Source organism: Oratosquilla oratoria, chromosome 8 (assembly GCF_046742065.1).
Source record: "Oratosquilla oratoria isolate Oo_2021 chromosome 8, ASM4674206v1, whole genome shotgun sequence".
Lineage (NCBI taxonomy): Eukaryota > Metazoa > Arthropoda > Malacostraca > Stomatopoda > Squillidae > Oratosquilla > Oratosquilla oratoria.
Genome location: NC_134784.1, coordinates 8548896 through 8563512, shown reverse-complemented (window position 1 = coordinate 8563512; position 14617 = coordinate 8548896). Strand labels below are relative to the sequence as shown.

General features: G+C 38.7%; 1 protein-coding gene across 1 annotated transcript in view; it reads right to left on the bottom strand.

Moving 5' to 3' along the window:
- The window catches only part of LOC143027453 (uncharacterized), a 13840-nt gene extending 1080 nt beyond the window's left edge, over positions 1 to 12760 (bottom strand). The window contains exons 1-2 of the mRNA XM_076188741.1: positions 11093 to 12760; positions 1 to 1366 (exon numbers count right to left, since the gene is read on the bottom strand). The exon at positions 1 to 1366 is cut by the window's left edge and continues 1080 nt beyond it. Coding sequence (XP_076044856.1) covers positions 557 to 1366; positions 11093 to 11485 — 1203 coding nt within the window. The 5' untranslated portion in view covers positions 11486 to 12760 and the 3' untranslated portion in view covers positions 1 to 556. The remainder of the gene's footprint in view (positions 1367 to 11092) is intronic.
- Positions 12761 to 14617: the final 1857 nt, after the last annotated feature.

The window sequence follows — 14617 nt, the reverse complement described above, 5'->3', positions numbered from 1 at the left end:
CTCTGTATATGCGTAATTCCTTATTTGAATGTTTTTAATTTCTAATTTCATAGATATTATTATGATCAACTAGATAGTTTTATCAGACAGAGGGTGGCCCCATAATGAAGAGCTAAGGCCACACAAAAAACTATGTCAATTTGAAGGACTAAATATAAAATATTATCACTATAAGGATAAATCAACACCATTTTCAGAAAATTTTCCCCGTGACATTTACTTGTTGTAGATCGAACATTTCTGAAACCACTTAGAAGATTCCTCATCGTTAGAGTATTTCAGTAAGGCTACCATAAGAAATAGGCAGGGAAGTTCAATCACTTCGAAAGTGCTTTTGCTGCTTCCAAAACCTTTCATTCCGAGGCCAAGCTTTTTTCAAAACAGCTCCAACGTAAACAGCTGCACCCAAGTAAAGCTTTGAGAACTAGGCATGGACGTACAGCGACTAAAAAGTTTTTTTTTTTTTTCTGCTCACAAAAACATTCATTTACAAGATCGAACCATTTCAAAAGCCTCCCACGTATAATGGTGATCACACCAAGTAAGATTATGAGGTTTAGAGGTGAACAAGAGCACTGTAACTCTTTGTCATCGTGTTGCACTCGATGGGGAGCCCCGAGATACCTTTCCGGTAGATGTGTCGCGTCGGTTGTCGAAGTAGCTTCTTCGGCGGCACCTTCTCGTGGCGTTCTTTGGGAGTGTCCTTGTGCGAGGTGTCTGTTCCAAGTGCAAAAAGCGACCAAGTCCTCCTGAAAGGATAAAAGCGACGAGTTTTCTCGCACACGGCAGCAAAGGCAGCAGCTGTGGTGGGGCTGGTGGAGAGGGAGGAGGAGGGTGGAGTGGGTAGTGAGACAGAGCTCACCGAGGAGGAAGAAGAGTTTGGCAAGGAAGTATCTGAGCAGAAGGTGAGACTCCTGGAGGGGGCCAGAGAAGTGCTCCTTGACCTGTTTGTAGGAACAGGAGACCTCCCAGGTGACTTCCCAGGAGATCTCCCAGGAGATCTCCCAGGAGACCTTCTGGGAGACTTGTCGGAGCGGGATCTTCTGAAAGAAGACCTATCTGTTGTTCTCCGGCTGCTCTCACGTCTATCGGTTGATCTCATGTCGAACTCGCTGGGGACCTCCGGAGTGTAAAGCCTCCCACATTCGCAGCGGCATTTGCATCCAGGCGCTCCGATGGGCAGGTCTTCCAGGGAGTTTCTCCTCCAGTCGACAAGGCGCTCGACATTGCTGCTTCTTCTTTCGTCCAACGGTGTCGGCGGAGGCTTTGGCGGTGCCACACAGCTAAGACTCCGGACGACGCGCCGATGGGGCAGACCGGTGACCGGAAGCAACGGCCAGCATCTGCATGTATCCACTTGAAAATTCTGAAAAAAAAAGAGAACATGATTAATGGAATCTAAAATTACATACAGGTTTTTTCTTTTATATACTCGTGTATATATATATATATATATATATATATATATATATATATATATATATATATATATATACATATATATATATTGAAGTATGGAAGACCAATGAGTGGAAGAGCGGTGAGCTAAACACAGAGAACAGTTGGAGTTTTATTCACTCAGTGCATAGTAACAAAATTAAAAACGGAGCAGTTATATGATTTTTCTTAAGGGCGTACCGTATTTGAAGCGAAGAGTTTTTAGAGGATGAAATTAAATATATATATTCAAAGTGTTCACTAAATTCAGATACCCGGAAGGACTACTGCACAGATTGAAAAAGAAAGCAACGGTAATAATGAGAAGGAAGAAGGACAACCGGTCCTGAGAAGGTAGAGCTGGGTTTTTGTCCGTCCCCAACTCGAAGTACGAGGAGGAGTTGAGACATATTCTCACAAAAGCGGGTGTCAGCGTTATTTTTCCACGAGTACAATATTAGGAGAGGTTGTCAGGAATAAGATTAAATATAAATCAGAAATAGGTATGGAGAAAGGCGCGATCTACAATATACCATATGGTGGTTGTCCGTTCGAATATTATGGAGAGACGAGAAGATCAGTGGAGCTGCGGATATATGAACACAAAAATGACGTCAGAGCTCAAAGAAACCTCCAACTCGCTAGTGGTTCATTTACACCAATGTGGTCATCTTCCACATTGGAACAAGATAGAGGTGCTCCACAAAGGTCTATAGAATAAGAAAAGGAAAATATTGGAGGCAGCCTACATTACTTCCCACCCCTGCATCAACCATAGAGAATGGTATATAAAATTAGAAGGAGCAGCAGGCACTCTAATCATATATCAAGGAGGACAAAAGGACGATTGAGAACGGAGGGAGAAGCGGCATGGTCGGAGTCACATGAGAAGTGTTGAGAACGGATGAGAGTATGGAACACGGCAAGGATGAATTATATATGCTGTTCATTTTTTGAGATTGTATGTACTTTGAGAATGTCCTGGTAAGGACGAAACGTCAGTGAATAAAACTCCAACTGTTCCCTGTGTCTAGCTTACCGCCCTTCCACTCAATCACTCACTCACACACACACGCACACACACACACACACACACACACACACACACACACACACACACACACACACACACACACACACACACACACACACACACACACACACACACACACACACACACACACACACACACACACACACACACACACACACGTACACACACTCACACATTATGTCTAAGTCTCATCAGGTTTCCTATGATGTCACACGTGGGTCAATTGTAGCATCTATAACGTCACACTTGGTTTACATTATGCCGTGACGTTACATGGTTACCTGGTACTTTGAAAAAGTTTAGCTGCGATACCCTGAAGAGAATCAAGAGGCTTTAACCAACGCTTCTATTCGGAGCATCAAAAATTCTAATGGTGTGTTATACCAGTACCACCCCCCCCCCCCTCTAAGAAAAATCATTATCTTTTTCGGGAAAATATTCACAAATAAGATGACTAGACCATAAACAATATACTTTTTTGTCGGAGGCATTAATCAGACAAAGCCTTAAAAGATTAAAGAAAAAATAACATTTTATTATGATCAAGGCTCCAAAACGTCATTCAGATTTCCTATCAAGTTGAAAAAACATACATATACTCGTATTTGTAAAGAAATTGGTCGAAACCTCAGAAAGAATCGGCAGAGGCCCGGCAAATTCTGATAGAATCCGACAGTTCTATGGCCCTTAGCCCCATTGTCTTTCCAAGCCCCATTATCCCCTACCTTAGCCTCTTTTCTATCCCCATATAGAAATAAACATATATACAATATACAACACACACACACACACACACACACACACACACACACACACACACACACACACACACACACACACACACACACACACACACACACACACACACACACACACACACACACACACACACACACACACACACACACACACACACACACACACACACAGTAAGTACGAAAGGAGTTTAAGTCGAATCCTAGAGATAGAGAGGGAAATGAGCAAAAATAGGATACGGTGGGAGGATGAAATTGTGGACTTAAGGAACGAAATCATTGGACTAATGGATTACTTAGCGCAAGCAAACATTGAAATTTCCGACCTGAGGAAAACTAACTTGGATCTAAAAAACGAGATTAAAGAAATTAAAAATGATATAAGAGAGCTGAAGATTGATAATGAAAAGAAGAGAATTAATTGTACTACCAATAGCGAAAAAAAAGAGATAAACAACAAAATTCAAGAAATGACGGAAAAAATCGAAGAGAACTTAGGTGAGGAAAGTATCCAAAAGATTTAGAAATGGAAGGAAAACATTGAAAATAAAGAAATAGTTTTAAAAGAAATAGTCCAACAACAAACACAGGAAAGTGCAAAAGACACACTTATCCAAGTAATTAATGAAAAAAACAAATTGGGTCAGAGACACAGTGGATAGGAAAAATAAAAATTGTGGTATATGGACTAAAGAAAAACATGGTCTGGCGAGGTACATGAGAGAAAAAGAAGAAAAAGAGACAGCAATAGCAACCCTAAAAGAAACATAGGATGGAGACCAAGATGCACTGAAAGACGTAGACGATACATATAGTATTGGTCACTATTCCAAGGATAGAAATTGACCCGTAAAGATAAAACTAAGATCACAGATGGTAGTAGAAGACATATTTGAAAAAGTAGGTAACTTTGTAAGGAGTGAAAAGTACAATAAGACATGGATAAAAAAAGGAATGAGTATTGAGGAATTAGAAAAAGAGAAGACACTAAGAGATGAAGCAAAGAAAAAAAAAACGCGAAGAGAACGGAGACCGAAAGCAAGGAATTCTATTGGAGAGTAATCGACATGAGACTGAGGAAATGGTACATCAGAATGGGCGAACCAAAGACAGAAAAAAAAAAAACGGAGAAAGAAGAAAATTTAAAGTGGCCTATACCAACATCGACGGATTAATTTCAGGACTAAATGAACTTAATGATTACCTGCTAGAAGAAAAACCAGACATAATGGGAATTATGGAGACTAAACTAAGGGGTGAAATACCATCCATAGATGTTGGACATGGACCATATAATTACTGGATTAAAAACAGAGACAAGAAACAGGGAGGAGGAATCATGTTCTTGGCCAAGAAAAACTTGAATGTGACAAAAATTGTGGAGGGCAAAGGTAATGTAGAACTGACCATGATAAAAGTATAAGACAAGAACATGAAAAGCAGAAAATTTGTGGTGAGTTATGTGCCCCCAAAAACGAACGCTTGGGAATAGAACGAGCATACGAAAATCATTAAATGAGATACTAATGGGCGGAGGGAATTTGGTAATTATGGGGGACTTCAATTGAAAAAAAAGGGAGAACATGACAGTGAGAGGAGAAGACTTGTGTGGTAATGTACTACTGGACATGACCATGGAATATACAATGACTCAGTGGGTCAGTGAAAACACCAGATACAGAAATAACGAGGAGCCGTCAAAACTAGATTAAAATTTTACAACAGAACCTGAAACTGTGGATAAAATCCAATACAAGACATCAATTGGAAAGAGTGACCATATACTAATTGAGACTGAACCAAAGGAAGAAGTATACATAAAGAGAAATGAAAAGCATAGGAAAGGAAGATTGATGTACAACAAAACGGACTTTGCAAAACTAAAGAAATTCTTCCAAAATGGAAACTTGGAAAATTTTTACATAGAAGAGACAAAAGTGGAAAAGAAATGGAATGTCTTGATGGACATTTACAATGAAGGGTTGAATAGGCACGTACTATGACAGAAGCTAGAGAGTGTACATTAAATGCTGGTTCAACAAAAGATGCAGGAAGATGCAGGAAGACCTGAATAAGGTATGGAACTGGAGTCAGAAATGGGAAGTGGACTTCAGTATTAACAAGTGTAGCATAATAGAGTTTGGAAAAGGCAAAAATAGAATATCAGGACAATATAGAATTGGAACCAAGGAGGTAAAGAAGGAGAGATCCGAAAAAGATTTCGATGTAATTATCTCAAACGACTTGTCCTATGATAAACGGATAAACAAAATTGTCGGAAAATCCTACAACTTGCAAAGATCAATAGTGGCATTTACATATTTGGACGAAGAAATCATCTAAAAAATATTGGTCACACTGATAAGTCCTAGACTAGAATATGCGGTGACATTGTGGTCACCCAGTACCAAAAAGAATATAAAGAAAATAGAAAGAATCCAGAGAGCAGCCACAAAAATGGCACCTGCACTTGCAAACTTGTCATATGAGGAGAGCTTTGCTAAACTGGAGTTACCGACCCTGGAGCAAAGAAGAGAGAGAGGTGACCTACTGACTATCTACAGAATCATGAAGGGCACAGAAATACTCGATAGAGAGGACTTGTTAAACTGGGACAAGAGAAGCACAAGAGGACATGAAAAAAAAACAAAAAACAGAGCTATAGAAGAGATCTGAAGAAAAAGAGTTTTCCACATAGAGTGGTGGACACTTGGAACAAACTGGACAATGAAATAGTGTGCGTAAAAAGCATTCATGAGTTTAAGAGCAAACTAGACAGTGCACAATACAAAGGCGTTACACCACGAGCGTAGCTCCCCTTCCTGCAAAATACAACTAGGTAAATACACACACACACACACACACACACACACACACACACACACACACACACACACACACACACACACACACACACACACACACACACACACACACACACACACACACACACACACACACACACACACACACACACACACACACACACACACACACACACACACACACACACACACACACACACACACACACACACACACACACACACACACACACACACACACACACACACACACACACAGTTGGTAGAGCGCTGAACTGGGAAGCAGAAGTGCTCCCAGTAGCCAGTTCGAATCCTGCCCAGGGCCGAAATTATTTCGGTATCGCTGTGCCTCGGGTCGTTACTCTGACTCTCGTGGGCGGGAAGTTGGGTGTGTGTGTGTGTGCAAGGTCATAGCATTACCCATAGATCGGACCTACGAGCTCTGAGCTCTCTTCCGGGAGGGAAATAGCTGTCGATCACGAGTCCAACACGTGATCCAAAGACCAAGTGAAAAAGACCAAGTGAATACACACACACACACACACACACACACACACACACACACACACACACACACACACACACACACACACACACACACACACACACACACACACACACACACACACACACACACACACATACACAGACACACACACACACACACACACACACACACACACACACACACACACACACACACACACACACACACACACACACACACACACACACACACACACACACACACACGCACACACACACACACATGTATATATATATATATATATATATATATATACATATATATATAAATATATATATATATACATATCAAAGTGAAGGGGGAGGAAGAAGACGAAGACTAATGGGAGAATTTTAATGTTTTAACGTTTCGACCCGCAGGGTCTTGATCACAAAGCTAACAACTGAAAATAACTGGGGATTTTATACATAGACGGGTCATCTCATGGGGCGCCTCGGAGAGCTTGTTATTTTATTTCTGTATTCTTTTATTATTAATAAGCTTATGGCTCTTGCTAGACATATAAAATATTCTTTATGGTTAATGTTGTTATTAGTGTTAATATATGTTGCTTCACTTGCCTTCCTCAGTTTCTTGGATGATCCTTTATTTAATATGGTTGTGTTGTTCCAGTTTGGAAGGTGACCATGCTTATCCACATGCTTTATTATGATGATCTGTGGGCTTCTACGTCATGTTTATTTACCCATTTATTAAGTCCACGACCAGATTCTCCAAAATATGAAGAGAGACAGCTTTTACATGGAATTTTATCAACAATGCTGTTTTCATTAGTGGGATTACTGTAGCTACGTGTGACCAAATGTCCTATTTTGTTACTTGATGTCCTGGCTATTCTAATGTCGGCTTTTAGAAGGAAAGTGTCTAGGTGTGAATTAATATTAGAGTTTGGTACTGTGATGTATCGGGTTTCATCATTACATATATTATCACTTTTACTTTTGGTCTTACTTTTGTTAATTATTTATTTTTAATCATCATTATTTTTTTTTTTTCAATCTACATAAGAGACCTTTTGGATTTTTGAGTTTGATGAAAGTCTATGTGATATGTTGTAATTCAAGATCTAGAAATTCGGGTTTCATCATTACATTTATCATTTTTATTTTTGGTTTTACTTTTGTTAATCATTTATTTTTTATTTATTTATTTATTTTTCAATCTACATAAGAGACCTTTTGGATATTTGAGTTTGATGAAAGTCTCTGTGATATGTTGTAATTCAAAATCTAGAAAATTTTACTGTATATACGAAATGCTCTGAAGAAGACACCTATTATAATACCTGTTCTAGTTCTGTCATTATGTCCTGAAAAGAAGTGTATGTAGTCTTCTTTATTGATGGGTTTCGTCGCTACATATTCTAAATGCTCTGTGAAAAAAAAAACAATTATTATGCTAGATTTCGTTCTTATTTTGTGTTGATAAAAGTGTAAAATTTTCATTATACAGGAAACCAAGAAACAAAGAAGATTTCATTCATTACTTATCGCGACACAGCACAAGAATAAAAACCTGGTATAATAATTGTTTTTATCATCAGAGCATTTAGAATATGTAACGAAGAAGTTTTGCACGACAAGCGTAAACACATAACAGAGACGTTCAACCGCCTGAAGTATCTACCGGTTCTATTACAAAATTTGAAAAATAAAGCCAAACAAATACGAAGAAATAAGACAGTTACGGAAGATCAGAGAAAAGAAAAAAATATATAGCGGTTCCTTACTCTACAAAAGGTGAAATACTTTCCAAGTTCCTTGCAAGAATAAGGATAGGTGTCGTTCATTCGTAAGGATGGACAACAAGGGGCATTTTGTCCAAAAACCAGCGCACGGGAGAGAAAAACGAAAACAGCGTGGTCTACAAGATTCCATGTGGCGGGTGCGACGCAGCCTACTTTGGAGAAACATCACGAAGAGTCACAAAAAGATCATATGAACACAAGAATGACATGCGACACCATATGATATCTAATTCACTAGCAATACACGCCACACAACACGGCCATATGCCTAATTGGAAAAACACCAAAATCTTACACACTGATAGGAAAAAGACGAAAAGGAAAACAATTGAAGCAGCATATATCAACAAATCAAGGTCAACCAATCATAGAGAAGGGTTTTGTAAACACAGTGCATGCGACAAGATTGGTCATTGCGGGGGCACATATAGACCAATCAGCGAGCTCTATTCCAAGATAACCCGTGAAATGATCCGCTTAATTAATATAAGCAATGTATCCCAGTTTGCCTTTACCATTATCTCTCTAAAGAAGAATGTCGAGACATTAGAGAATAAAGCACATCTGCTCCTTCCTGGACTTTACCTACACCACTCTCTCCATATATTTGTCTTTTCTCTTATCGATTATATATGTATATGTGTATATATATATATATATATAAATATATATATATGTAAATATATATTTATATATACATATACATATACATATACATATACATATACATATATATATATCACTTAGACAAAACTTAGTAGCACATTTGTAAATAATAATCACGAAGAACCCACAGTCGGAAAAAAAGGAAACATTAGAAGAAAGCGCAAATTCTGTATTTCGGCTAATGGCTATAGCCCTCTTCAGGAAAGTACAGATTACAAGAATTTGCAGAGACATAAGTACAATTGAGGTGTGAGCAGAAGGGGAACACGCAAAGCTAAAACAGGACAATCCGTCAAGGAGGGCGGAGTCAGAGGTGAGGGGATGTGTGGGTGGAGGTGTGAGATTAGGAGGGAGGCGGGCTGGAAGCAGGATCAGGAGGGTGATAATTCTTAACCAAGCGGCTCACAGCTAGCCGTGATATTATGTCCTGGGACCATTGACCCTTGGAGATATTCAAGTTCGGACAATCTTTGATTAAGGCTGATTCAAAATTTTTTCTTCTAAAGCTACAGTTGGACTTAAACAAAATTTTGGCTTTGTCCCAGTCAAGACTGTGATTTTTGGTACTGACATGTCGGAACACAGCGGAATTTTCCTGGGCATACCTAATTCTTTTGTGCTCCATTAACCTGATTTTAAGATCCCTTCCGGTCTGACCAAGGTACACAAAATCACAATCTTAACAAGGAAGGCACTCCTGGGGACTCATTTCCCTTTAACCTTTGATGAACATTAACCATTTGTTTGTGAACAGTGTTAGGGTAATGGTAGGCAACTGTGAAACGCTTGTTGGGAATTAATTTAAAAGAAGGACTGATGGAGTTACAATAGGGAATTTTTAAAATATATTTGAAAGAGGGTTGTGTGGTGGGAACTGAATTTTTAAGGTGGCTGGCTCTAGCCTTGCTGAGGGCTTGATCCATGAACCAGGACGGGTATGCCAAATTCAAAAGTTGCCTTTTGATGAGGTCAATTGCCCGGTCCAAGAATCTAGGAATACAAATCCTAAAAGCTCTCAAGAAAAGGCCGGAGGCAACACTCTTTTTGACTTTGTCGGGATAGTTGCTGAAAAAGTGGAGATAGCTACCTGAATGGGTGGGTTTTCTATAAACTGTAAAAAATAATTCTCCATCAATCCTTCTAATTAAAATGTCTAGGAAAAGGATCTGATGACCTTCTTCCCATTCTGTTTTGAATTTGATGTTAGGGGATAAATGGTTCAAATTGTCCAGAAATACCTCGAAAGCACCCCACCTATCATCCTACGCTGAGAAAATGTCATCAACATAACGGAACCAAATCATCTCAGGCGGTTTGATGGCGGGTAACAGAGTGCATTCAAAGTACTACATGTACAAGTTAGCCAAAACAGGGGATAAATTAGAACCCATGCACTCTGTTATCATGAGCGTTATTGGATATTTCTAACAATAAACGGGTGATATGACATAATATCCGCATTTTCTCTACATCAGGGTAAGGTTTTTTACTCCAATATCTTCCTCTATAAGTAATTGATGAGAATATATCATAGCTTTGTGATGGCTTTACCCGAACGTATGTACACGGATAGCCGCTGTATATATATATATATTTTTTTTAGAAGGAAATTTAACAAGATCATTTGTTGACGTTAGACCTTACATTTGATAGGAAAGCTGTACATGAACTATATTCATATAGTCACCACAAAAGAGAGGCTACTAGGTCCATATTCCGTAATATTACAGCTAATTTTCTTCTCTGAAGTACCAGGTGATGAAAGAGTGCTACCTCTTCGAGTTTCATGTTAAAAGCAGCATATTTACATGCAGTATTCTCAAGTTGTTTCTATGAAAGGATGTAAAATTTAATTAGAAACTTTGATAACCACTACTATTTTGAGACAGCCACAAACAGATTAAAGAAAAGTTAAGTGTTGGAGAACCACCAACATTTATTTGGAGAAGCCACAAAACAGTCAATGGAGGTTAAGGTGCTTGAACAGTATCTACGTTTATGAAAAAAAAAACGCTCGCCAATCAGTAGATACTGTTACATAAATTAAACTAACTCCACTAACCTGGAGATGCATAAGTCGAGCACCAGTAGAAAGAATATACCGCGAGTAGCGCTCATGGAAAGGAAGAGGCGGAGGGGCCGAAGTACGGAATCTCTCTGCGTAGGCCAGAAGCCTCTGCTCGAACTCGTCGTCGAAGAACACAGCATCCAGTTCGTCCATCGTCGAGTCCAGCATCTTCGTGGCTCTTCTATCCTGGTAGGTGTGAAAGGAATACGGTTCCTGCTGATGCTGCCTTGGAGAAGGTTGACGGCAGGTACTCTGCGGTTCACTAAGGACTCGCTCATCTTGCCTTCTGTGAGTGATCGGCGAAGAACTTTCCGTGGTCTTGACAACAGGACGGAGTCTGTTGTTCGTTATTTGAGGTGGTACTTGAAGGTATCGGCTGCTGGTCATCCTCACGCTCTTAAGATATCATTTGTTATTGTCCCCTTCTCTTCCCCCCAATTACACTGTTTACACGCCCACGAATGTAAGTTTGTCCTGAGAGGTCTCAGAATTGTATCCTGAATCCCTTGTTACGTTCTTGTGCACATACAAAAGCAAATTTCTTTTTGAATACAAAACTACGAATTCTTTAACTTAAGGAAAATTAATAAAAGTGGTTTATAATAAAGATTAAATGGTTATATTGTTCTAATTGAAAAAAGAAAACAGAATAGAACGTGAAGATAAAACGGGAAATAAAACTGAAGTAATAGACTTTATAACGTTTTTCACGAACTAACGCCTTTGTTCCCCCTCGTCTTTGATATTTGTTGTTGTTACCATTGCTGTTAGCTGGTGTATGACACTTACGAAGTTCTCTCTTTACAGCATGGCACCTTTCTTTCACTTCAGACTGTTTGTGCTCATCACTTCAGACGTTCCACCTTTTCAGTCCCGTGAAACCTCAGTCAATGACACTGAGGGCTCACATCTTGACTCGCCAATAAAGGTCTTAATGATCACGTGGATTCAGCTGTTATAATATGTAGAAAGAAACCACGTTCCCTCAATCATTTCTTCACGTTGTGTTTGTTTTGTTGTAAGACGTAGGATAATTAGAGATCATCCACCATCTTACAGCCATCGTCACTAAAAAAGGAGTTTTGATTCAGTTTTGGTCTTGCGCTGGAGAACTTCTATTTTTTCTCACATAACTGACTTAAGCCGTACTATATAAGACATCTAAAAGAAAATTCACTAACATTATTTATTTTTCTACTTTAAAATATATATCACAATTTTACTTTCACTGGAGTGTTTCCTCCTTTACTTTCTTTAGTTGCAGAATGTCTTCTGTCGTTTTTGGAAAAAACGCATAGCTATTTTCTACATATACTTTCATATAAATGAAAGTTACAGGTATATATGTATACATGTATTAAAGACAAAATGTTTTTTGTTTTTCACAAATTACAAATATTTGGCAGAATAATGGCACCGAATGAACTGCGTATCACATTTCGTTAACTCTGTATCATTAATCCACACATTTTGGAGTTCCAATATATTGAACGATAATACTATAGTTATGTATCATGTATCAAAGTGTACGTGACTGTTCAACTAGCTTTCTGTATCTTCTGCATCACAATTCCACTCCTTGACCACAACTATGCCATCTATTATTGTACACTGGAGATTCAAAAGCCTGCAGGTAAGGGTTTCACTTGTATCTTCGTGTCTTTGAGGAAAACTGAAAGAAAAACGTAAATCTTAGTAGAAGAAGGGAAGTGAATAATTATTCTATTACGTAAGACAAAATTATTAATCTAAAAGTATTGGCTTTGGTCGACGTAACTCGTCGGGTCATCAGAGAGTCAATATTTCTCTATTAATAAACACATAGCCGCATTCAAATATATTTACGAGAGCAAGAAAGAGTGAGAGAGAGAAGGAAAGAGAGGTTGAGAAAGAGAGAGAGAGAGAGAGAGAGAGAGAGAGAGAGAGAGAGAGAGAGAGAGAGAGAGAGAGAGAGAGAGAGAGAGAGAGAGAGGAAGAGAAAGAGAGAGAGGGACAGACAGAGAGGAAGAGAGATAGAGATAGAGATATTTAGATAGAGAGAGAGAGAGAGAGAGAAATAGAGAGAGAGGGGATAGAAAGAGAGAAAAAGGTGTATATATATATATATATATATATATATATATATATATATATATATATATATATACAGTGCTTGACAAGGATGTACGAACGGAGCGAGAATGAATGATGAGTAGTGTTGAGGACTGTTTTTGCTGAATTGCACAATTCTATATAATGAATTAGCATATGGTTGCATTATTTGACCTATTTTCTTTAAAATTTGTGATTTCCATTGAATTTGATCAAAGAAAAGCTACGTTTTTATCATATACAAAATTACCAACCACATACCGTCCGACTCACTAATTACCGACCGCAACCAATGACGGTTTTTGCTCAAATGCACAATCTTCTATAAAAATTAGCATGTGGTTGCATTACTTGACCTATTTCCTTTAAAATGTGTGATTTTCATGTAATTTGATCAAAGAAAAGCTACGTTTTTATCCTCTGCAAAATTACCAACAGCAGCTATGAATACCGTCCGGTTTTTGCTGAATTGCAAAATTTTATATAAAAATTAGCATATGGTTGCATTATTTGACCTATTTTCTTTAAACTGTGTGATTTTCTTGCAATTTGATTAAAGAGAAGTTACGTTTTTATCCTCTGTCAGGAACTTGGAAATGGGTACAAAGAACTTCGCCAACCGTGTAGTTAATGAATGGAATAAACTTCCTACAGAGGCAATGCAATGAAGTTCAGTTTGAAGCTTTAAGATTCGTTTAGATAAATACCAAAGCAAGATATTGTAATGCCTGCTATTTTTTTTTTTAATTATTTATTTGCTATTATTTGTCTGTGCAGATGGAGAGATGATAATGGAAGAGAAGGCAGTAAGGGGAAGATGGGCAGAATATTTTAGGGAGTTGCTAAATGTGAAGGAGGATAGGGAGGGAATATAGCTGCAGTGGGAAATGCGAAGAAAATGAGAGTGATGAGTGAGGAGAATGGAGGAGAAATAAGGAAGGATGAGGTGAAGGCAGTTGTTAAGATGATGAAAGCAAGTAAGGCACCTGGTCTGGATGGATGCCATAAAGATTGTCTAAAAAAAGGAGGTACAGTGATGGTGGACTGGCTGGTGAGGTTATTTAATGTTTGCTGGAGAGAGGGTAGAGTGCCGGAGGACTGGAGGAGTGCCTGTATAGTTCCACTTTACAAGGGAAAAGGGGACAAGTGTGAATGTAGTAGTTTCAGAGGGATTAGCTTGTTAAGTGTAGTTGGGAAGGCTTATGGGAGGATCTTGATTGAGAGGATTAGGAGAGGAACAGAGGGAGTAATTGGTAAGGAACAGTGTGGATTTAGGACAGGTAGAGGTTGTGTAGATCAGATCTTTGTGGTAAGACAGATATGTGAGAAAGCTATAGGAAAGGGGAAGGACGTTTTTTTGGGCTTTTATGGATCTGGAAAAGGCTTATGATAGGGTGGACAGAAAGGAACTGTGGGAGGTTATGCAGA